The sequence below is a fragment of the Corvus cornix genome, chromosome 3 (genome assembly GCF_000738735.6).
Source record: "Corvus cornix cornix isolate S_Up_H32 chromosome 3, ASM73873v5, whole genome shotgun sequence".
Classification (NCBI taxonomy): Eukaryota; Metazoa; Chordata; class Aves; order Passeriformes; family Corvidae; genus Corvus; species Corvus cornix.
Window position 1 is genome coordinate 113,406,287 of NC_047056.1, and position 25,282 is coordinate 113,431,568.

The 25,282-nt window shown below is 46.0% G+C and overlaps 1 protein-coding gene across 2 annotated transcripts in view; it reads left to right on the plus strand.

Annotated features, from left to right (window-relative positions):
- The window catches only part of INTS9 (integrator complex subunit 9), a 61,807-nt gene extending 38,185 nt beyond the window's left edge, over positions 1-23,622 (plus strand). The window contains exons 12-17 of one of the 2 annotated variants that reach the window (XM_039568196.1): positions 3,512-3,683; positions 8,467-8,591; positions 9,470-9,637; positions 20,102-20,200; positions 21,165-21,302; positions 22,210-22,386. In XM_039568196.1, coding sequence (XP_039424130.1) covers positions 3,512-3,683; positions 8,467-8,591; positions 9,470-9,637; positions 20,102-20,200; positions 21,165-21,302; positions 22,210-22,386 — 879 coding nt within the window. Of the gene's footprint in view, positions 1-3,511; positions 3,684-8,466; positions 8,592-9,469; positions 9,638-20,101; positions 20,201-21,164; positions 21,303-22,209 lie in introns of both variants that reach the window. The other variant, XM_039568195.1, reaches the window with a different exon arrangement.
- Positions 23,623-25,282: the final 1,660 nt, after the last annotated feature.

Consider the following 25,282-nt stretch of genomic DNA (forward strand, 5'->3'; position numbering starts at 1 on the left):
TTATATTTATAAAAGAATGGCTCAATTGTTGTAGCTGAATTGTTCCTCTCTGTTCGATCTTTACATGGACAATTTCAGGCTCTACAATAAGTGAATCCAGACTCCTCTAAATGTCTGCAACAATAAAATTTGAGAGGTAATTTGTATTGATCAGTATTTGCCAGTGGAGGGAGAATTTGGATTTACTGTGCTCTTATTAAGGATGCTGTTAGCAACATCGAAAAGAAATGGCTGCAAAAACCCTTTTTTCCTGACTCAAAAAAGCACCAGGGTGGGAGTAATATTGATTCTGTGGTCTTAAATACCAGAATTTGTCTTCTTCATCTTTGATTCCCTCCACCATTTACCAGTTCCTGCATAACACATTTAAATAAATACCTGGAATCAGGTGATTGTGTAGTATTATGGTTTGTTTCATAGTATTGTATAGAATTGTACTGTAAATATTATCATATAGGAGTTGGACTGAGCGATCCATGGGGGTCCCTTCCAACTCTGGACGTTCTGTGATGGGATTAGGCCCCTGTTAGTGTAGATCTGATGAAGGGAGGGAGGGAGGTGAAGTAATAAATGCATCTCTCATTTCCTGATAGGAGCCACATCTGTTCCAGATTCTGGATACAGAGCACACACACACACAGAGTAAATATCAGCGTATCTTGGCTCACTTCAACAAAGGCTACACAAAGGCTCTGGAGATTTATCCTGTTTATAGCAGCAGTTGCTGACCCTGTAAATCAAGTGTACAGCTTTAAAGGGAAACAGAACCATTTGGGATTTCAGAAAAACACAGCTCTCACTCTTGATTCAGTACTTTACCAGCCCCTATCTCTTAAGCTTTCAATCAATAGTGGTTCCTTCTGTAAAAAAATGCTCTGAATGTTGCTTGTGCTCTCCAGAAACAAAATTTTCAACCTAAATATTGGCTGGCTCAATACCAAGCATTGGTTTTGGCCCAGGCTGGAGGTCTGACCATGGCACAGTGAAGGCTGTCGTGTTTACACATCTCATCTCATCTGGAAATACAAAAAACCTGCACAAATCATTACCAACTCGGTCCCCTTAATGATTTGGGAAATTTTGCTGGACCTGTTTTGCAAGTTCAGCTCCATATATTTTTGATGGGGTGATTAAAAGAGACTTTACTGTAGACACTAAAATCCAGCAGCTGCTTTCTCACTAGAGTGAGCAGAATGTTTTTAAACTTGTTTTTGTAGCCTCTCACCCCTACTCTGTCCACCTGTGAGAGTCAGGGATTGTGAGCAGAGCTCTGGAGCCTCACCAGACTTATCAGAAAAGATCTAGCAAGATAAAAAGAAAAGATGAAAAAAGAACCATCACCAACGAGCTCCTGAAAACTGGATTAGAGATCCTGTGTCTCTTTACAAAGCAGTAGGAGGGGATTTGAAGCTTCCATAATGCTTTGAAGAAAATACAGCTTTTATGTTGCTGAGCACACATTTGTGGAGGTATGGCAGGGAAATGAGCTGTTCACTGCTTTCCACATCCAGTGCTGCTCTCACATCGTCCAAAAGATCTGAATGCTGCATACAAATATAAATCATTTGAAGGAGAAGATGCTGGAAGAACAGTTCGTGATTTTTCAGGAGTGTCTTAGATAAATGCTGGCTGTAGAGATGTCTTTCCATGACCTATCTGCCTGTCCCTGGAGGAGTTTTCCCCTGGAATGTCACACATCCCATTTAATATTTGAAATATAAATCATCCTCCTTTTCCAGTTTACCCAGTTGAAACTGCTTCTGCAGCTTGAATTTTGAGACTCTTGGCATCCCTCAAAAGGAAAAAAAAAAACCAACATGGAAAAGCTTTTTGAGGCCATTTCCTACAAGTTCATTTAAATGTCAGTATTTTATGGATTCAAATTTGTTTTACCCATTGTCTGCTAAACTGCAGTTTTTATTACTGAAGCTAAGTTTAGATTCTAAACCCTGCACTCCAGATGTGTTAATCAGAAATCTTTACCAGTATAATTGCAGGAATGTTTTTGACATTCAGTGCCTATCAACTGCCAGAGCAGTTATTGGATGGGTTTTTTCCAATTTCCCTCTTGAAGATTAAATAGGAATTTTCTATTACTTGTAAACTGCAGAAAGTGTAGTCCAGTTTCTACTTCCTCCATGATTTCAAAGATCCACTTGGAAATGATCCGCGTGCATCTACAGCACTGTGTAATAACCTGAATTCTGAGGTGCTTTGTGGTGCACAAGTTGCTGAGAATTCTCAGCTTCTCTTCATTTCCATGCAGGTACCTTAGATCTGCTATGGTAAAAAGTAACACAGGACAAGGGAAAATGGCCTTAAACTGAAGTGAGGAAAGTTTACATGAGATATTAGGGAGGAAATCTTCCCTGTGAGGGTGGGGAGGCCCTGGCACAGGTTGCCCAGAGAAGCTGTGGCTGCCCTGGATCCCTGGCAGTGTCCAAGGCCAGGTTGGACATTGGGGCTTGGAGCAGCCTGGGACAGTGGAAGGTGTCCCTGCATGCATGGGGTGGCACTGGATGAGCTTTAAGATTCTTTTCCAACTCAAACCATTCCACGATTCTATGATTTGTTGAACAGCCCAGCCTCCTTTAAAAACTGGCTGACAAAGGAAGCACCATTCCCTCCCTCACACTCTTTATCTCCCTGGTTTTTATCTCAGCTGTTCAGTCTGTGATTCCATGTGTTAAATTCCTTGCTTTTTAAACTGTATTTACAGTTATTTTCAGGCTGAAGATGGAAGCATATACCTGCCAAGCAAAAACTTGCAAAATACTGCATGAAAGTGCTTCACAGCCTGGTTATTAAATTGCTTTTTAAGTTGCACCTTGTTTTGCAGATTAGAAAACAGTGACAGGAGAAATAAAGCATAACTCTTCGAAAAGTGCCTTGATAAATAAACTACTCCATCTTAGCAAAGAAATCTGTTCCACCTGCAGAGCTGATTGCACTGTGTCTGCAAAACATCTTAGTTCATGTTTGTTACTGGTTTCAGAGATAGTTCAGGAAGGGAAAGTCTGTTCTTTTTCAGCAGGTTTGACTTTGTGTGAACCCTTTAGACTGAGGAAGCTCTGCAACATTCTGCTGAAGGCAAAAGTGCCTGGTACTGCTGTGATGCAAGAAAAGCAGGTTAAACATGAGCCCAGAGCTCTTTGCAGACATGGCAAATAGGAAAAAGGAGCTTATTGTGAATTTGGCAGCTGAGCACTCTGCTCACTCCAGGGAACTCGAAGCAGGGAGTGTTTGCAGTTTCCTCCCAGTCACCATCCTGCTGGTACCAAAGAAATGAGAGCAAGGACTTGGAGGCACCTGGCCCCATGCTCTGACTTCCTTTTCATAACATTTACGACAGTCATGACTAAATTTGTTGGAAAAATCTAAGGGGTATACAGGAAGGGACCCTGTGATGAGTGAGGAATAAATTGTAGAACATTTGTAATCTCATGTAAATAAACACACCGCACAGAGGCATGAAAAGTTGGTAATGTCTGGATTTTTGTTTTTCTTTCAGCTCATTCAGACAAACAAATTGAAACACTATCCCAGCATCCATGGAGACTTCAGCAATGACTTCAAGCAGCCCTGTGTTGTGTTCACTGGGCATCCCTCTCTCAGATTTGGGGATGTGGTGCATTTCATGGAGCTCTGGGGAAAATCCAGCTTGAACACTGTTATATTCACAGGTAAGTAAAATGCTGATATCATTATCAAATTAACAGCTTGTGCACTCTGGTTAAGTGTGGCCACATCCCTGGGGCTTTACTCATTTGTTCTGGGACAGAAGTTTTTGACTTCAGTAGGAGCTTATCTAAATTAAGGCCCCGGGACTGGCTGCAGGGACAAATGTAATTATTGTGCCATTTAATTCAGTGTGGCCCTGCAGAGCCAACCTTTGCCATGTAGAGTTCATTCCTGCCACGACTGAGCAAAATCTTTGTTACGCACAGCAGTGAAATGCCTACAGGAAATTAATTTTTGAATTAAGAGCAGCTGGCTGCAAGTTAAACCCAGGCAAGACCTAATGGATTGCTGGTCAGAAAGGAGAAACACTTCTTCTCCATGTTCCACTGGAACCACAAACCTTTCCTCATCCTGCCCTTTCATCAGGCAATGTTTCTAAAGAGGTTTCTGTCCTCTCCGCTGTCCCAGAAGTGGGCACCCCACACAGCCCTGGCACAGGGATCTGAGCTGTTCTGCCTTTGGGCTGAGCTTTGTGCAGATGTTTTTGGGCTGACAGGCACATTTGTAGCTGAAGGTACAGCTCTGGCTCATTCCCCAGGGGAGCCGTTTCCTTTCTCAGTGCTCAACAGGACTTTTAAGTTCCTCCACTTCTCTCCATCTGCTTCTAGTGCTGACCCTGATTAAAAATCCTTCAAGGCCTTCCCTCGAGCTGGGCTTCTGTGCAGGTATATTTATACCTGATGTGTCACCCAAACAGAGCCCTGCAGTGGCCATTGTCCTGATATGAGAAGGCAAAGAGTGATCCTTTAGGTCCTTACTGCTGATTTTGTGTATAAGGAGCTCTGGGATAATGGGAGGTGTGTTCTGTATGATTTAGCCAGGTAAAAAAAGTGTGGATTTTCAGAAAAAGTAATTAGAAATGAGGAGGAGAGCCCTGAGGAACAGATCAAACCTACTCCCACAGCAAGGGTGGGATGGAATCCCACTGTTAAGCTTATTTTCCTCCAGTTTTTGGTGAACAGGAAAGCTCCTGGAAAGCACAAAACCTTCTGAAGAAAAGAGGGCTGGGAAAGGGTTATTTCCTTCTTTCCTTCTTTCTTCTTTTAACTGTAGACTTGAGGCTAGTGACAAGCAAGTCCCTTTGACTCTTTCACAATATTGGCACCAAAAAGTGTGATGGTATCATGGTACTGTTAAGCCAATTTGGGGAGATTTGAAGTGTGTAATTAACCCTATTCAATGGGAGGGGAGATACGAGGGGGTTCCTGCAGGGAACTTAAAGCCAGACTGGTTTTGTGCTGGGAAATGGTGCAAGGAACCTCAGCACTTAGGTCACAGCTGCTGCAGTGCCCATCCCTCCTGACCTTTGAGGAAGTTCAGGAAACATGCCCTAATTACAGTAATTGGGTAAAATTGCAATATGGATATCTTGGAAATAGTGAATTCTACTCCAGTCAGGACTTCAATTAAGCCTGAATGTGCAGAGCCTTTGCTGGGGTGTGTATTCCATGAATCCTCAGGGAACAAGTGGCATTAATCATGTTGTGAATGTGCTGCCCAGGGTGTCAGGAACTGGCCTTTAATGGCAAGAACTCTTACTCTGTGTCTTCTGTAAAGAGAGCCAATTGACCTTTCTGTGTGAGATCCTAATCCTTCAGTGAACCGAGGCAATCGAGCACTTCTGTCAGAGGCTGGCCCTGTCAGGTTGTTAAGGCATCTAAATGTCACTCCTAACAACCTGGGGTGCAGCAAGTAGTGGCCTTGGAGATTCATTCCCAGTTTGTACTTAGTGAAACTCCAGTTGAGAGCTGCTTTAGGTGGGGTGACCTTGGAGTGCACAGTGATTCCAGATGCTTGTGGTGTTTTTTTCCTAAATTCTATCTATCCATGGCTTTTGTCTCTGTCTGTGGGCACATCCCCTGGGCAGGATGGTCCTACTGCCTTATGGCTGTCTATCCTAGGCCTATTTCCTTATGGTTGTCTCAGCTGGAACAAAACCACATGGTTTAGTGCTGGGTTTGGCAGTTGGACTTGATGACCTTCGAGATTTTTTTCCAACCTAAATGATTCTGTGATCCATGTCTATAGAAATTCCTAGCAGATTAAATTCTTCTGTTCTTAGTACCAGTGAAAATCTGAAGCACCTCCATTGCTGCCTTTGATTTCCATTATGAAATTGCTTTTCTGTTTTAAGCTAAAATCTCCTGTGCTTCTGAAAGAACCCCGGCCCACTGGAGCAGTGTGTGAGAGCAGATGATGTTGTAGCTTTTCCTGTGAAAAACTCCTGGTTTCTGGTAATTAGAACCTTTAAACTACAGACCATCCTGCATTGTTAGTGAGCACTGCTTGTTCACTCCACAGGAACCAGTCAGTCTCCACCTTTCCAATCTGCAATGTAAAAAACAACGACAAGAATATAAATTAAAGCAGCCAGGAGCCAGGACCTGGCTGTGAGGGAATTGTGGTGCTGCTCTGCTGGCTGGTGTCACCTGCAGACATTACTGCTGGAGCAGTATTGAGGAGATTATTGATTAAAAATATCGAATACCACTGAGCCACAAAGAAATTCTAGGAGAAGACATGGTATAAAGAAGTCTTCCTTAAAAACCAGCTCCCTGGGAGATGTTAAAACCATCTCATGCACGTCAGTGCCGTACAGTGGAAGGTTTTATAACTCAAGTGTCACACAGCAGTAAATCAGGAGTCTTGGGGGAAAAGCTAAAGACCTGTGATTCTGTCAGGAAAAGTCAATATGTGTCCTTGACAAGCACTTTCTGCCTCCAGACAGGTGACTTTGGGATTTTGGGTGGTTTCAGAACAGCAGTTCCTGTGTGTCACATGAGTTCCCTGTGAGCCCAGCTCAAGTTGTGTTTTTAACATTCTAAATTTTCCAAGTCCCGTGTTAGGATTTCTTCATTAGAATTTCTCCCTTTTCCAAGGCTCTCCTGTCCTTATGAGTAGTTCAGAGAGGCTTTGGACTGGATTTTATATGGGATTCCTAGCCCAAAAATCCGTATGTGTACATTATCTGAACCTGCTGATTCAGAAATGCTGAACAGGTGCTGCCTCAAATCTCTGTGTCCTCCACAACCCCAGATGGATGGAAAATCTCCCTTCTGGTAACTTTTTAAACTTTTTACAATTTCATGGCACATCTCCAGCAGAGAACTTCTGCCTGACTTAAGCTTTCTGTTTTTCCCTAATGACTTTTTCTGATTTAACCCTAATTGATCACTGATCATTCTTCAGCTACCAACTTCCTCAGTATTCCTGTTTTTAAACTTCTATTCATTGCTATTAAACTTAACTGACATAAAATGCCATTTTTACATCGATATTTTTAGGCTTTGTTTCACTGCCACCACCACATCTGCTTTTAACTAATATGGCTTTTTGACCAGTGTAATTTTTATTTCATCTTTGTGGATTCATGGCTTCATGTGCACGTCCTTACACAACTCTCATTTTTTGTTAATATTTCTCACTTTAGTGTTCCCAGGCCGCTACTCTGACAATTCCTTTAAACTTGGGAAAATTATCCCTTTGGCAGTTCCAAACATTTGAATCATTGCCTGGTGCCATGTTCTGTTCTCTCAGGGTAAATACCCCCACGTTGTGCTCAGTGGCCAGCAACAGATTCTGAGGTTTTTAGATTTTTAGGTGAGCAATTAACTTGTCTTTCTGTTGGATATCACTCTGGTGCTGAACTTCCTCTGGTAAGGTTTGAAGGAGATTTTTTTCTTGCTGTCTGCATGAGGAATCCAACCAGTGCTGTGCTCTGCTGCCATGTCAGAACATCCTAGATGGCTCTTTAAATCTAGACTGGAGTCTTTGAATTTCAGTTTCCTTTGAGCTCATCCTTTCACAGCCTCAGCAGGTCCCAGAGAATTCCTCCTGCTGTGTTCCAGCCAGGCTTGAACTGCACTTCACTCTGCCTGGTGTCCTGTGAGGCCCTGTGGTTCAGGATCATCCAGCAGATGAGGCTTTTATGCATCCCCTTCTCTTTTCCCCAATTTGTACTTATCAAACTAATACCAGTTCTTTTTTTTTTCCAGCATTCCCTTTATGCCATCCATCCCCACAGTTATCAGGTAGATAGGATTGGCATCATCTTTTCCATACCATTAGTTGGTGACCCCCTGAATCAAGAGGTTACCTGAATCCTACAGTGTCACCTGAGATCTACAACTGGCATTCACCAAAAACAAAGTCTTTTTCTGTAGTGTTCTCAATGTTTTATTACTCTCTGTGGGAGTAAAAGCTCATTCAGTGCCTGACTTTATCCTGGCAAACCTCTAATCCAGTAATAAAAGGATCCTTGGGTTCCCACCAGCCTAAACCTGGCTCTTAGATTCAAAAGAATAAATATATATATTTATATATCAAGATATGACCTTCATGCTGCATTTTTGTCATAGTGAAAACCAACTTGCCATTTGGATTACCTTACAAGACCCAAAATGTCTACATTTTGCCTTCCTTTACAGGAGCTGATTAAAAATAAGAGATGATGTTTTTGTCTTGATTAAATTTGTTCTAAAAAGCATGCAATAATGTGTTCAAATGAAACAGTATTGCTCTGTTGCTTGATTAAGGTAAGACTAATTGTGGGCGTAATTTTCATCAAATTAATTGAAAATAATGGGTGGGGGAAGGAGGAAGGGAAGAGAAATTTGGAACAGAATTAACACTGAACAACAGCTCTGGCTAGGCTGGAACCAGAGAGGAATTGGGCCATCTTTGTTGTTAATGGGCTTTGAGTGTTTGCAACATTTCTCTTTCCAGAACCCGATTTCTCTTACCTGGATGCCCTGGCTCCCTATCAGCCCTTGGCAATGAAATGTGTTTACTGTCCCATTGACACGAGACTCAATTTTATTCAGGTGTCTAAATTACTCAAAGAAGTCCAGGTAATGAATTTTCTGCTGCCTTTTCTTATGTTTCTTCACACAGCTGAAATAAATAAATGAACGGTGAGCAAATGTTGCATTAAACAAAAATTGAGACAACACCCAGATCCCTTTTTTCCATGAACAGGACACGGCATTGAGCTCTGCTTTAGAAAAGGTCTAAGAAAAAGAGGTTTCTTGTAGTACCTGCTGTCCCCCTCGACTCTTTGGGGCTTTACTGGCCTATCCCATTTGTTTCTACTAAAATTTGCTTTCTGACTCAGCTATTAAAATAATAGCCACATTTTTTTCTGGCTGAGTTTTTCCCTGTGTTCCATCTTGCTAAACTCTGAAATGCACATTCTTCCAAACCTCCTAACAATGCCTGGATCCCTTTATCTCATTGTTCTGTGACCTGGCTTGTCACTGCAAACTGATAGCACTGCCACTGCCTGGGTTTGGATAAACATCTCCTTCCACATCACTGCTGATGTATTGTGCTCTCTCTAGAGCAGCTTGTAGAGGCCACTGGCTTCTCCTTTGGCTTCCTTATATCCTGCAGTGGCCACCAGCCTGTTGATGCTTTGTTAACATATTGCTGGAAAACTCCAGGAGTTGTTTTTGCAGCCTTGTTTATTGATAGCCGAGGTTTCTGCAGCCTCACATGTTGACTCTTGAGATGCTCTCCACCACTGTTGCCATTTGCTTCCAGTTTATCTGGCAAGGATTTGGGAGAAAAAACTATTTAATATTTTTAGTTTTTCTCTCCTTGTTGCAACTGTGATACCAAAGTGACGATTAAAGACACAAATTTCGGGCGGGTCACCGCTGCACACAACTCCTGCCCCTGGAGCAGTTTATTCCAGTGCTGATGGGAATTCCACGGTGCTGTTTTCCAGCCCCTGCACGTGGTGTGCCCGGAGCAGTACACGCAGCCCCCTCCCACGCAGTCGCACCGCACGGACCTGATGATTGACTGCCAGCCCCCAGCCATGTCCTACCGCCGCGCCGAGGTGCTCACGCTGCCCTACAAGCGCCGCTACGAGAAGATCGAGATCATGCCCGACGTGAGTCCCTGCAGGGCACAGGCACGGGGGGTTCCTGCTCACGCAGCCAAATTCCAGCTCAGCAGCCTCTGTAAAGTCATGGAATCACGGAGTTGTTGTGGTTAGAAAGGTCTTTAAGGTCATCAAGTCCGGCTGTCAACCAGCGCCACCACCGTGGTTGGCACTAAAGGGTGGCCTCAAGTGCCACTTCCAGGGAGGGGGACTCCTCCACCTCCCAATGCTTGAGCACCCTTTCCGTGAAGGAATTTTCCCTAATATCTAACCTAAACCTCCCCTAGTACAAATTGAGGCTGTTTCCTTTTGTCCTGTTCCGTCTTCCCCCCTGGCTGCCCCCTCCTGTCAGGGAGTTGTGCAGAGATGCCTGAGCCTCCTTTTCTCCAGACTGAGCCCCTTCCCCAGCTCCCTCAGCCTCTCCTGCTGCTCCAGCCCCTTCCCCAGCTCTGTTCCCTTCCCTGGACACACTCCAGCCCCTCAAGGTCTCTCCTGTCAGGAGGGGCCCAGAACTGTCCCCAAGACTGGAGGTGCAGCCTCAAGAACTAAAGATATTTGTCCTAAAGATGTCTTGTGGCTGGGATTTACAGTTGACTCTCATCATGAAAGCACATTCTGTCAAATAGGGAGCTAGAAAAGAAGCATTTTTGAGAGATAATTTCACTCTATAAACTAATGAGAATTGAAAACAAAAAATGGCTGAGAGAGCTTGGGGTTCTTCAGCCTGAGGAAGAGACCTCAGGCCCTTTCCAGCACCTGAAGGGGCCCCAGGAGAGCTGGAGAGGGACTTGGGACAAGGGATGGAGGGACAGGACACAGGGAAAGGGGAGTTTGGGGTGGGAAATTGGGAAGGAATTCCTGGCTGGGAGGGTAGGGAGGAGCTGGGCTGGAATTCCCAGAGAAGCTGGGGCTGCCCCTGGATCCCTGGCAGTGTCCAAGGCCAGGCTGGAGCACCTTGGGATAGTGGGAGGTGTTGGGGTTGGAATGGGATGAGCTTTAAGGTCCCTTCCCACCCAAAGCATTCCATGATTCCGTGATTGTGAGCAAGCAAAAACTGTGTTCAGGCGAGTTGTCCTTTGCAAGAAAATCCCATCTCACAATACAAAAAGTGATCTCTGCCGTGAGTGAGGCAACCAGTCACGTCCAGTTTAAATATGAAGAAATTGAGACAGAGCAGTTTGAATTAGTGTTCCAGGACCATGGAAAGGATCCAAAGAACCTGGGAGTTAGGAGCCAGGAGTTCTCTTTCTCCTTCCCCAACTGTACCTGCTGTTAGAAGTACCCCTCCCATTAAGGATCAGTTTTCACTCATGGTAAAGAAGCAGTGAAAAGGCTCATTTGTATTCCAACAATTTCCATAAATGGTTAATTCCTACAGGCAGCAGGAGCCCAGCAGGTTAATGGATTGCTTGTAGCCATCTAAAATGTGGATTACTTTATCCCCACAACATCTATTAATGATTTATTAACCCCATAAATCAAACCCAAATGTACCCATATTACAAAGGGTGACCCATATTCTGACAGACACGAGCTTAAAATATTTTTTTGACAATCCAATCAGCACAAATGTGTCCTTGGAGCAAAGGTGACAGTGGCTTTTTGCAAGCAGGCATTACTGCCCTTTGGAAACTGGAATATTGAGTGACTTTTCATTGGAGTGTAGAAGGAGGGAGCATCCTTTAGTTAAGCCAAACATGAAGTGCAGAACTGGGACCCACGTAACAAATCCCTCATCCAGCCCACAGCACCCACTGCCACCATTTCACACCAATTCTGTGAGGAGCCTGCCCAGCCCACTGCTTGGAGACAAGGAGAGGGCTTTAATTAGAAAATATGCTTGGCTGCAGCTCCATCTTGGCATGTATATTTAATTGTTTGGGAAAATTGTGTCTTTATTGGATCCTATTAAACCTGAGACTGGTAAAACGTGGCTTCCATTCACCAGCATGAAACCAGTCCAGAGTTCAGAGTGCAGGGACCCAGCCTGGGGCTCACCGATTATTCAAATTCCACTGAAGCTTTGGGTTTCCCCCTAAACTCTGAGGGTGGAACTGAGCCTTGTACAAGAGCCTGTCCCTTGTGTCAGCCTCTGAAGGGACTGGATTCCAGCTCTCCCTGCACTTCCCAAAACTGCTGGGAGGGAGGATGCTCTGTAGGGAATGTGGCATTCACCAGCCTGGGAAAAGAGAGCTGATTTCTAATGCCTTCCCTTTAACTTGGAGAGTTCCAGCAGAAACCTGGAATATTGACAGAAATGGCCTTTGTTTCCACTCCTCTAACAAATAACATCCAATTATATTCACACAGGAGTCCTAATTTCAGAGCTATCCATGCTCAGGGAGGAGAAATATCTCATGATTTTCCATATCCAGGGATTCTTCAGGCTGCTTGTTCAGCCTAAGAAGAGAAGGCTCTGGAATGACCTTTCAGTACTTGAAGGAGGAATACAGGAGAGCTGAAGACGGACTTTGGACAGGGGATGGAGGGACAGGACACAGGGAATGGCTGAGGGAAGGGATGGATGGGATATTGGGGAAAAATTCTTCCCTGTGAGGGTGGGGAGGCCCTGGCACAGATTGCGCAGAGAAGCTGTGGCTGCCCCTGGATCCCTGGAAGTGTCCAAGGCCAGGCTGGACGGGGCTTGGAGCAGCCTGGGATAGTGGAAGGTGTCCCTGCCCATGGCAGGGGGTAGAACTGGATGAGATTTAAGGTTCCTCCCAATCTGATCCGTTCTGGGATTTCCCTGGTTCCAAAGCTGCATTTCACAACTCACTGCAAAAGCTGCTTGGTCTGTAGCTTCTGAAAAGACTCCTGAGAGCAAGGCTGTGCTTCAGGACTGTTAATGGGATGCCATTCCCCAGCTCCAAGATATGCAAATCATCCTCCAAAGAGGATCTTGCTCCTTTTTAAGGGAACTACATGGTCCTGGTAAAAACTGGATGCAGCTTCCCCTTCTGCTGAGTGGGTTGTGCAAGACGGATTTCAGACATGATGGATGGCTCCCTGGTGTGGGAGTATTTGCTGCTTAATGTTCCCTTTTCAGTAGTTTAGGGTTCCTGAATATATAGGAATTTCTGTGCTGCAAGGAAAGGGCATTTGTTTCATATGGGCTCCCACAAGCCCTGGGGTTCTGTGAAGGCTCAAGTGGCAATTGAAAAGGGTGTTCTATAGCTCCTAGAAACCTTGCAATGGCTTGTTATTTGTCAAAACCATGTTAGACCGAAATGGAATGATGAAATCCACCCTAGAAAAACCAGTAATTGCTGGATCTGCTGCAGGGCTGGGATTTGTGTGTGAAGTACAGCTGAAAGTCTCATAAAAGAATGGCTGTTGCAATGAAGTCCTGAGCAGGGCCCTCTCCTGACATCCCCAGCCCCTTTCCCAGCTCAAAGTTCTGCCTGGATTCTTCCAGCTTTTGAGAACCAAGGAGCTGGCTCAGCGTGGCTCCAGTCAGTGCAGACTGATGCTGTGATAGAGTGAAATTTCCTTCCCAAAACTTGCAGTGATTCAGATCCTGGCCTGTCAGACTAATGGAAATTTACTTCTACTGCTGGACCTTGTCTATATTTCAAACACTTCACCGAGGAGCAAAGGCAGGGCAGGCAGGCCTGTTGTATCATAATGAGATTTACACTCACAGCAGCTTTTGTTTGGAGAGAGGTTTTAACAGTCCCAAGGCATCAGGCTGGAATGGCTCTCCCAGGGATTGTGCAAAAACCTTTACACTTCCAATAATTTGTTCTTCTCAGCATCTGCTTTTCACTTTCAAAAAAATATATATATAATAATAATAAAAAAGACAGCTTCTTAGAAATTGGTTAGGCATCGTCTGCTCACAGGAGAAAGGTGGGAAAATGGAAAACACTTTCTGGAGCAAACAGATAAAATTAAACAGCAGTGTCGGGGACAATAAAATGCCTCCAGTTTAATTACAGCTGAACAATGGTGCGGATCACTCGGTGCCAGCAGCAGACACTTCACTGAGGGCTCTGTGCTTTTAAAACACTCAAATTGTCAGTTCTTCAGGACACAGCCCAGCCAGGAGAGTGTCAGTGTGCAAGGCACAGCCTGACACAAAGTGAAATCATCAGAAACCACTGCAGAGAAGAATTAGAAAAACAGCTGTTATAATTAAGGAGCTTTCATCTTGACTTCTTTTCCTTGCTTTCACCTCACCTTTCCAACTTCCTTCTGTGTTTCAGGGACTAAGGAGTTTTGAATTCTGTCCTTCTTCCCACCCTCAGCTCATTTTGGTGCCCCCGCATTACCAGTGTCTGACCTCCGTGTTCCTTTGTCCCTGACTCTTCCCCCTTGGCTCAATGTGCCTCAGCCTCACGAAAAGTCAGTGAAATAAAACCTGTTTGCTTCTGCTGCTCAGCCCTGCCCCAGCTCCCAGCTCACTGCAGAATTGCCTGGAGTCTCTCTGCGAGTTGGACCTCGCCTTTTGACGTTCCACCAAAACTGCTCTTTCCCAGCTTTTACCAACCTTTCCTTACACAAAGCCACAACCAGTGCTGATAAATCCTCCTGATTTCATCAGCAGAGTTCAGTGCAGCCTCTATTTTCTCCTTAAAAATGTCTCCCACCTCACTCTGGTGTCCTTTCTCTCCGGGCCGTTCAGCCTGAGAGAGTTCTTCTCCCTCCTCCCCTCTTCTGTGGGCTTGGAATGTATTATCCTTCATTCTCTTTGCCTTTTTTTTTTTTGTTGCTGTACCTTTTCTGTGGTTGGTTTTACCCACAGGTTGTCCTATTTAGTTAGATGGAACTCAGATCTGCTTTTCTGCTCCCAGCCTGCCTTTGCCTGCCTACATTAATGTCTAGGTTTGTTTTCCCTTTCATTTTTGATGGCTGGCTGTAAGATAACACTCTTCTAGCCAGGCACTCATCTCCCTCTTCCCAGTCAGCTTCAACAACAACATCCCATCCTGACTTGACATTCTGACCCATAAAATGGTTACTATATTTTGAATATTTTGATTTATGCCATTTTTATATCTTTCAAATGACTCATCTCTTGCATCTGCAAGCTTTACTGCCTTTACTTTGAAGATATTTCATGTCCTTGCTTCCCCTACCTGTCGTTTTTCATTCAAATCCAAGCCTAATTTCTGCTTCTGCTGGTTCTGTTTTCCACCATCCTTTTGTAAATTCCTCAAACAACTGTTCCCTGCCTGCTCCCAGGCTCCTGGGGAAGAGCTTCATTAAACAGCCATAAATCTACTTCATTACACTCCTTAAATACTCCTTAAACTGCATTTTTGGCTCAGGATTGGCAAAGAGGCAGTGGTTAGAGTTAGTACTGAGTGGTTAGAGTTAGTTCTGTTGCTTGGAATCCCACCCAGGGTTATTCCCTGGTGGTTGGTTGGTGTCTTTCTGATTTGGTTTCCAGGTTTTGGGGATGAGGTTCCTCCTGCTGATCTGGAGCCCTGGTCCAGCAGTTGCACATGGAACATGCACATGGAAAGGAAGAGCTTTAATTCATTGCTCAAAACTGCAGACTGTACCGTGTGCTTCTTTTATTTCTTCACTGGATGTTGGCTCTGTGGAAGCCCAAAGCCAAGATCTCGGCATTTGCAAGTGATAATAGCAAAAGCTTTAGTATTTATGGCACGATTCTTTATCCACTGAAGTTAATGAGACTTTAAAATCCGCTCCAGAGAGAGCTGTGGGAGACCCCCAGCGAGTGACAGCTCTGTTAAGTTGGGGTTAACTCAACAACTGAATTAAAACCCTTGGATTGTGTCAAATGTGAGGCTGAAAGCCTGACAAGACGTGACTCAGATCACCCACTAATGATTCTACAGATGCCCTTCACTCCGGGATGTTCTCTGGTGGAAAAGCCTTTGTTCCTTTAGGTCTCATTAGCAAAGTTCCCCAATTCCCATCCTGCCTGCAGCATGCCTGTGCCTTGTTCCCTGTGCCTGCTGGTCGTGAATCCACAGGCACATTTCAATTCCCTCTTCACCCCATGTGTTCGACCCCACATTCTTTGGTGCCTCTAAAGGATCTGACAGTTACAGAATTCCTGCACTTGGCCCCTGGTTTAGCAGGGGGTGTAAAACCACGGCTGGGTCTGTTGGAGACTCCTCCTGTGTGTGGTTACAAGGGCCTGGCCATCAGAGCTCCTCGTACTTAAATAATTCATTAATAACTAAATTACTTTAAAAATTAAGGGATAAGAAGACATAGGAGGGGATGGAAATTATCCTTCTCTCCTGACACCACCATCCAAATTTAAGTGACATGGCACAAAGACCACATTTTTAGTTCTGTTACAAAACTGACTCTACAGATCCTCCCTGCATGTGAAAAGGCGACTGCACAGCCTTGAAGCAATTTTTGTCCTGTTGAAGGTACACTGGGAAGATGCTTTTCTGCACCCAGAAGCTGGGTTTGGGGTGTGTGAGGAGCAGGGGAGTGGAGGGATGGAGGATGAGGCAGGTTCTCCATTCAGGTTTTGCTGAGGAGTAGTTACTGTAAAAACCTCTGCAGGTGTGACCTCCAGGGCTTTCTCTGAAGTCAGGCAGATCTTAAAATCTTCGGGCTTCTCTAGTACTTGGCAGGGGATATTTTTCTGTCGCATACAAATTCCATCCTGTTTAGGGGCTGGGATCTGGGTGGGAATTGCTTCATGCCCAGCAAGCTCCAAGGCTGTATCCATAATTCCACCTAGAAATGGAAGTGCCTTCAGGGCTTACGTGGCCAGAACCCAGCTGCAGTTACCAACAGTGATCATAATGTGCCTCAAAAAAATGTGAGACTTCAAATTGCGGAGACTTCTGCCCCTGCTGTTCCCAGTAGATGCTGTTCAAACCCCCACTGTCCCTGATGGCCAGAAACATCCTTATTTCCAGCCTACACATAGTCACTGCTGGCCTACACACATTTATTCTTAACATCATGTTTTAGCATAAATACATTTTCCCTTTTGTTGGTATTTTCCCTGTGGTGTTTATGTAGAATAATCAAATTCTCCCTTCGGCTTTCTTTTTTTGCCAGGCTAAACAAGCCATGATATTTAGCTTCCTCTTACAAGACAGCTCCTCCTGCCCTAATCTACCCTTCAGAATCTCATACTTGAACTGAAATTACCCACAATTTACAAGTAGTTCAGCTGAAATCTTGCCAGGCCCAATGTACGAGCAATAGCTCATCTCAGAGAGAATTACCTGATATTTTCTGGGCTTGCATTTAGCTTTCTGTGGCCATGTCACATTTGTGACTCTCCTGGGATGGACTAATAAACCTGAACCCTTCACCTCTGTCCTTTGCAGCAGCTGCCAGCCCTCAGCAGAAATTCTCTGTATTAGCCCCGTCCCTGGCCTTCATTTTGTGCTATTGAATTTCATCTTGGTTTTCTCGCTCCAGTTCTTGAGGTCTTTGAGTTTTTCTTCTCTCATAGCCTGGTCTTTCTTTCTGTTAAAGGTGCCCTACAAACTTCAGTGGGACTTTCTGAACACTCCTCCTCGTTCTGTCCTGAGGTCATTAATAAAAACTGGGAGTAGACTCAAGGCTGACCCTTCAGGAATTGCAGCAGCAGCCCAGGAGTTGCCTGGGAATCTCTTTCCTTTAACCAGTGCTTTCCCCACCTCAGGACTGCCAGAGAAATCCACAGTTCAGGGTTTCCCGTGTGTTTCTCTGGTTTGATCCCACCTCTAATGCAGAGAGCCCACATTTAATGCAGTTTGAAAATCTGGAAAACACATTTAATGATGTGTTTAATGATGCAATGACCCAGCTGGGTCCCTTTCTAAGTACACATGCTATCATCTAATGTACACATCAGTGATTTCAGGTCCTAAAAGTTCAGGGGATTTTAATTGCTGGTCAGTTTGCTGTGCTCCTGCTTGTTCTCCATATCCAGCTCACCTGACTCAGCCCCAACTTTGCCTCTCCCTGCTGGGTCAGCCTTCCTGCATCTTCTCCAGTGTAAGCCAGAGGTAAAGAGGGAGAAGGGAAGAGCTTGGGGAGGTGTCCCAAAAATCTAAGAAGAAATTACTGCATCTGGGATGTTAAAATCCTGTTGTACATCCAGCATGTCTGGTCCCTGGGAGAATCCTCCACAGGACCAAGACCATGTGTGCTGAAAGTCTGGTCCTGCCCTGATTTTGTTCACTGATTATTCAGCCTTGTTTTATTTTTGCTGTTGAGTTTCAGGTCCTATCCTCAGTGGTTGTTTAGCCCCTCAGTGCCAACAAGAGGATTTTTGGCTGGTGAATGAAGACAAACCTACGAGGAGTTGTCCCCGTTGAAGTCTTTAGTAAAGACTTAAGAGTCTTAAGTTCTTCTTTATCAACAGCTGTAGTTTGGCCAACAACAGTGTTTGTGCTCACAGGGTGTGTGTCAAATCCCCTTTTGGGGTGGAAAATGCAATCCTACAGGAAGGACTTAATGGTAAAAATATCTTTCCTCTGGTTTAGCATGGGCAGACAGCTCTGATCACAGGAGAACATCCCAAGCTAAAAACTGAAACACACAGTGCACACATCCCCCCCAGATTTACCCTAAGTGCTCATCCATGGGCAAGGGACTGATTAATGTGGTGTTAGATCTCAGTGTCCCTGCCCTGGTGGCTTTCCTGGTGCCAGCATGTGACATGGGGCTCGGGATAATGACTGGAAGGAAGACTGATTTATTCCTGCATGGTGGGGGGCTTTTCAATCTCACACACAAAGGCACTACAAGAGCCAGCCACTGCAAGTTGGACAAATTCAGCCTTGAAATGAGACACGGCTTCCTGCCTGCCAGGAGAATTAAAGTTTGAAACCACTCATGAGGGGAAACAGTGGAGTTGCCATAGCTTGGAGTTCAGACAAGACTTGCTGCCTCTGTGAAAAGGGTCTCTTTAATCCAGCGTTTTGGAGGAGTTCTGTGATTTGTGTGTGCAGGAGGTCAGTTGAAAGGAGTGGAGCAGTGTAGCCTGGCCTTGGTGGGTGAATTACTGGATGTGATTAAATGACCTTTTTGGTTTGGGTCACTGAGTTGCTATAATAAAAGGATTGGCTGCCACATGGAGGGGGCTGTGAGCTGGGGAGGAAATAAAAATGAATGTCTGTCCTACTGTCTTTCTGACTGTAAATAATCCAAGTGTTGTTATTTAGCCTGTTTAAAACCTGCAGAAATGTTAATAGCAAAACACTTGAGTGGCAGGAGAAGACTTTGGTTCCAAGCAACTCCCTGTTCCTTAAGGATCTTTCTCTGTACAGGATTTGTCATTTTGCTCTTCATCAGAGCCCATTTTTATCGATCCTCCTCAGGCAGGTGGTGGGAATGGAAAGTGCCTTCGACCACTGGGAAGGCAGCAGAACTCACTGCTGCAAGTGCTGCTATTTTTAGGTCCCAGGAGAAATCTGAAGCAATGATTGTCATTATATTTTCATTCTCTTTGCCTTCAACAACAAACCGTAAAGTCTGTATTCAAATTGCCTGCTTTAAAGATCATGAACAGAGTCCCAGAGTAACAGCAAGCTGAATTGCTCCAGCAAATTTGGGTTTCTAGGATTCACCAAGTCTGAATACAGACAAAATCTAGGGATTTTTAATGCAACCTGTGTTTTTCCAACACAGCAACTGCTTTATTCCAAGGAGCTGCTCTCAAAACGTTCCTGCAGCTTTAACAGTGGCAGGTGAGGTTTTCAGAAGTTACTAAAAGGAGCTGAACTTTGCCACCATCGAAGGTAACAGAAAAACCCTCTCAGTGCTTAGGTGGCAAAGGGATTTGGCATCCTGGCACCTTGAATTCCCTTGGAGGGAAAAAGAGAATAATTTTCTCCATTTGTGAGCACTGTTTTCATCAGGGTTCCTTTGGAAAAGTGGCTGGAGGAGTTGCTTCCCAGCTGGCCAACTTCCACTGGTCCCACCAGGTGCCGTGCTGCCCACTCCAGGCACTGCCAGCAGTGTTGGATCCAAACTCCAAGCCAAGACTAAATTTTATGTCTTTCAGGGAAGACTTACATAAAAGGCAGTGGAAAGGGTTTTGTGCAGCATTGTTGGAATAATTTCAAACTAATCAACAGTGGGTTGATTGAAAACATTGGGGTTTTAAGGACAAACTCTTTTTATTCCAGATATTCTGCAGTCAGGAACTGGAAGGAAACTCATTTTGATTTTTCATTGTCCATCAGCATAACAAACATCATAATGCTGGATTAGACCATGAGTTTTACTGACTAAAATTATTAATGAAGCAGTTGTCCTTTCACACAAGGGTTCTCTGTGCTTATTACGGTTTTTGAGACCAGCCCTGGTTCCTGCAGACCTCGTGCTGCTCTGCTCACAGTGTGAAATCCATAATTTTGGGAGCTGGAAGGAGGCTGGGCAGGTCCGAGGAGCTCTCAGTCTATCAGTGGCTTTGTGTTTACAGTTCATTAGCCCATGTTTAAAAATACCATGCTGCTGATTTATCTCACAGCTGGGTTCATGCACGTTTCGAGCTGATCAAGTGCTGAACAAAATCTCCTTTTGCTTCAGCTTGCAGATTCCCTCGTGCCCTTGGAGATCAAGCCTGGTATTTCCTTGGCAACAGTTTCTGCTGTGCTGCATACTAAGGACAACAAGCACGTGCTGCAGGTACAGTCTAATGGGAAAGGGAGAAAAATATCCTTACTCTGGCTTTTCCTGCCATCCAGGACCCCAGGAGCCCCTCCTACAGCTCCTTCCCACCAGAGCAGAGCCCTTGGCAGAGGCTCTGCCCTGGCGTGTGCGAGTGAGGAATGACACCCGGGGCAGGGAGTGGGATGCAAATAAATCTGCTCTCTTTTCCTTGGCCGTGTGCCTGGCTGAGATAAAAGGGGAAGTGAGATAATTCCTGAAGAGAGGCTACAAATCATCCTGCTGTCTGCCATAGTCAGGAACAGCATCAGTCAACCTCTCAGGACCAAGGGTTAGAGGAGAGAGATGACCTGGGACATCAGACTTGGGAAGGGACTATCTGCCTTCCATTGCCTGGAAGTTGTACATCCCTGTAAATCCCTGTGCACTCCCTTCCTGCCATCCCTTCAGGCTGGCACTGGAATTCCTGGCGTGAGCGCTCTGCAGGAGGAGCTGATGTCCAGGGACCTGCTCAGCTGCAGTGGCTGCCCTGGTCCCTTCTCTCTCAGATCCATGAGCCTGCAGGGCCTCACTGAACAGCCCTTCCCACACTGGGCAGCAGAGCTGGCTGGGCCCAGGACACTTGGGCAGAGAGCCCAGTGTGGAAATGTCAGGGGCATGAAGGTTGGTGAGGATTTCTGAGCACAGCAGACAGGCTGCCCTCCTCTTCCCAAGCTGCTTCCCTGGAAACCCTCAGCAGCAGTGGAAACATCGAAGTGCTGCAGTGGAATTGGTCTGAGGCTGCTGTTGTCCATTTACTCTCTTCTCCACTCATTCCTGCTGCCAAATAAACTTAGACCTGGGCTTAAAATGCCAGAGTCCTCATAAATGGCTGGAGCTAAGCCACATTCTCATTCCCTGAGTAGTTGCTTGCTCTGAATTTGCCCGTTTCCCAACCTGCGGCATCCTTTAGGGTGGGATTTTTTTCCTTCTCATCCATCAGCTCCCTCCAAAACCTCCCCAACCTCCTGCCAGCAAGAAGAGGAAGCGGGTGAGTGATGATGTGCCCGAGTGCAAATCTTTGAAGCCGTTGCTGAGTGGCTCCATCCCCGTGGACCAGTTTGTGCAGACTCTGGAAAAGGTGAGGAGTCTTCGGTGGGAGGTGGGATTCCTGCAGACTCCTGCTCATCTCAGATGTGCTGCTTTGGTAGCAGAGAGAGGGGAGATGATTTTAGTGTAACTTGAAATGGAGAAAAGGCCAGTGAGTTCCCAAAGTGCTCCAGGATGCCCCTGCACTTCAGAATAGAGGGAATTGTCCCCTGTGGAGCCGTGTCCTGATACGGGGGCTTCATGTCACTGATCTACTCCTGTTTCCCATGGAAGCAGAGCTTTTGGGTGAGGGATTTGCCTCACAGAAGTTTTGGATTCAGCAGCTGAGGGAGTCTCAAAAGCATTTAAATTTCTACAAGATTTGTGAGAAGGTAACAGAGGGAAGAACAGATCCTGGAAATGCCTCCACTGGTGGAGGAGCCTCCTGGGGAAGCTGCAGAAATTTGGTTGCTGCTCTTGTTCTCACCTGCAAGACTTCTTGGAGAAAATTAGCAGGGAAAAGGGCAGGATTGCAGCATTCCAGGGCCTAAAGGGGCTCCAGGAGAGCCAGATATGGACTTGGGACAAGGGATGGAGGGACAGGACACAGGGAATGGCTTTCCACTGCCAGAGAGCAGGGATGGATGGGATATTGGGAAGGAATTCTTCCCTGTGAGAGTGGAGAGGCCCTGGCACAGGGTGCCCAGAGAAGCTGTGGCTGTCCCTGGATCCCTGGAAGTGTCCAAGGCCAGGTTGGACAGGGCTTGGAGCAACCTGGGATAGTGGGAGGTGTCCCTGCCCGTGGCAGGGAGTGGCACTGGGTGAGGTCCCTTCCCACCCAAACCATGCTGGGATTCCATGAAATTCCCTCCTATCCCTGTGCTCTGGTCTCTCCTCTCTCTCAGTTTTCCTGAGCTGTGCTGACTTCCCTCTCTCCCTCCTTCCCACCCCAATTCCAGCATGGCTTCAGCGACGTGAAGGTGGAGGACACAGCCAAGGGCCACATTGTGCTGCTGCAGGAGGCAGAGACCCTGATCCAGCTGGAGGAGGACTCCACCCACATCATCTGTGATAATGACGAGCCCCTGAGGGTCAAACTTCGGGACCTGGTGCTCAAATTCCTGCAGAAGTTTTAGCTCATGGACATCAGGAGACTCTGCAAGGAGAGAGCCTGGAGCAGCAGAACCTGGAGCTGCCCAAGGAGAGAGAGAGAGAGAGAATTCTGTGATTCAGAGAGACCAGAAATCACCTTCCCTTTGTGGAGGAGCAAGGGAGTATTTTTCATATCTATCTATTTTTTAAATCTTATTTTTAACCTGTTTTGGAATACTTTGGAGGAGATTCCTGCTGTGTAAAATCGGGAGCTGGGAATCTTACAGGAGATAGAAGCTGCAGAGTAAATAACTGGAGTGTTTACTTACAACATCAGGGTGATCTGCTGCTCCTCTGTGTCCCTCAGCAGTGTCTGCCCCAGTCCTTCACCTGACAGAACTCTGTGGGAATATTGAAACAACGACCTTTCCCCTCCCACTGCTTCTTCCCAGTCCCCAGATCCCATTCCCTGCCTGTTGCTCACGTGTCCTTCACTGCCACACGAGGAGGAGAGAGCTGGTGAGGCAAAGATTGTATAAATAAAAATGGAAAAAGGGGGTCTGGTGGACATGGAGAACCGTGGGAAGAGCCTGGCCATTCCCTGCATGAGCAGAGGCACTTTGGAAAAGCTTTATCCTGTAGGAATTAGTGTTTATTGATGCTGCAGCATCACCTGTGACATCCAGATCTGTCCATGGAGCTCCAGGCTCCTCACTCAAGCTGGTTCCTCCTGGGTTCCTCCATCAGCAGTGGAGGAAACACCTCAGGAAGACACTTGGGGAAGTCCATAAAGAGGAAAATCGCTAGAGCTCATAAAAAACCTTTTGAGATTTAAGTGCCTCTTGTTCCTACCTTCCAAAAACTTGTCCTTGCAGCCCCCCCATCCCAAATCCTGGATGGAATTCCGTGTCATTTATCCAAAGCCATCTGTGCTGCAGAGCTGGGGAGGCTTTTCCCTCCCCAAATCACGTATTTGGGGTCTGACCTTAGTCAATAGTAATGCTTTTAAAGGGGACCCATTTCTCAGATTTACTGTTGTTCATTTTTTATTGGATTGTTTTGTATTTATTTGGTGTTAAAAAATAAAGAGCAGAGTGAGACTGCCAAGGTTTATAAAAAGTGAGACTCCCATGGTTTATAAAAGCCTCTCCATGCCCTTTCCACATCCTTGTCCCAACACCTTTGGGAAATAAAGCTGCTCCTCCAGTTCATCCCTTTGGGGACATGGAGGCCGTGGAAGCAGCTCTGTAATAAAATCTCTTTGCAGTGTCCAAATCCCATTTAGTTCCCATGATGGATTTGTGTTGGATTGGCCAAGCTGGATTGTTGGATTGTGCCAGCATCCACACCTTTATTCCGTGGGTGCCACGAGTGTGTGAGGGATGGTGTCATCAACGTGATAAAAACTTGGGGCAGAGGAATTCAATCCTCATCAGGATTTGCAGGTTTGCTGCTTTAGCATCCCTTAAAAACAGAGTAAAAGAACTGGGATCATTTCACTTTCATAAACTCCAGAGGGATTATTCCCACCCCACAGAGGCTGTGGATAAACTCATCTTTCTGCTGGTTACCTCAGCTCCAGCACTGATCCCACTGCTCCAGCACCTTCCTTTTCACATTCCCAAGGCCTTCCCACCCTCCTCGGGGGAAAAAGTACAAATTAAAAGCTTTCATATTCTTCTTCCTGTCATTTTGAGCAGGAAAACTTCTCCTTGCTCCATCGGTCCAGCAGCTGAGAGTGGATTGTTTTGTTATATTCAGGTTGTGCCTGCTGGAGAAACAAACATGCTGGGAGGGGAATTCTTTAATGAGAAATCCTAATTAAACTGGAAAAAGAAGTGCTTGTTCCTTCTGCACAGAGAAAAACAAACAGCGTTTCTTCGGGCTGGGTCAGTCCTGCAGAGGGAACCATGGCAGCCCAGGGAGCTGGAATACCATGGATGCAATCCAGGCTTTATCCAGAAATTCCCAATTTAATGGGCAAAGAACAGCCAAGGTTCCTGGTTTCACTCTCTTTCTTCCAGAAAGGAAAAGAAATCCCCTTGGCCCCCATGTGGTTCCTCATGCCTCGGCCATCCCCATTCCCTGGATCCCACACCCTGCCCTGGGCTGCTCCGGCTTCTCTCCACTGCTCCCCTCATTAAACACAAGTAGTGGGGTGTGTGGCAAGAGATTAATTCCCAGTGACTTCCCAGCCCTGTGCTTCCACTGGAATAATGGGGAGGAAAGATTAAAATCAGCTTTCTGCTCTGGGATGGCTCCTAGGGAGCAGCTGTTCCTGGGGGCAGAGGAGTTGATTGTGTTTTCTCTCCGTTAGTGTGAGACCCAAGAAAAACAACTGGACCAGGTCAATTAATGCCAGGCCCCTGCCCGGGCTCGGTCACTGTCACTGGGATCTGTCACTTCGTGGGCACCTGGATGTGAGGTGCAGAGGGAAGTGGGAGCAAGATGCTGGATCTGTGCCTCACCAGCAGCTCAGCCTTTGGGAGGAGTGGGAATGAGAGCAGAGGAATTTGGGATTGGCTGCACATCATGGCCTGGGCAGGCTCGTGGTGGGAAAGGTGGGATCTGACACGTCCCATTCACCTGGGAGCTGTCACCTGGGAGCCATGAACTGGGACCCCATCCCGTGAGGATCCATGGACTGTGACCCCAATCCCTTGAGGATCCATGGACTGTGACCCCAATCCCTTGAGGATCCATAGACTGTGACCAATCCCTTGAGGATCCATGGGCTGGGACCCCATCCCTCAAGGATCCCTTGAACTCATCCCTTGAAGACCATGAAAGGGGCAGGTCCTGGGAAGGGGCAGCAGGTCCTTCCCTGGGCTCCAGCAGGAGCTGGTGGCTTTCATGGCACTGCTGGGCAGAACGGGAGCAATTCCAGTGAAATTGCTTTTTATCGAGGAGTGCATCATCCAAAAGGGAAAATCGAGGGCA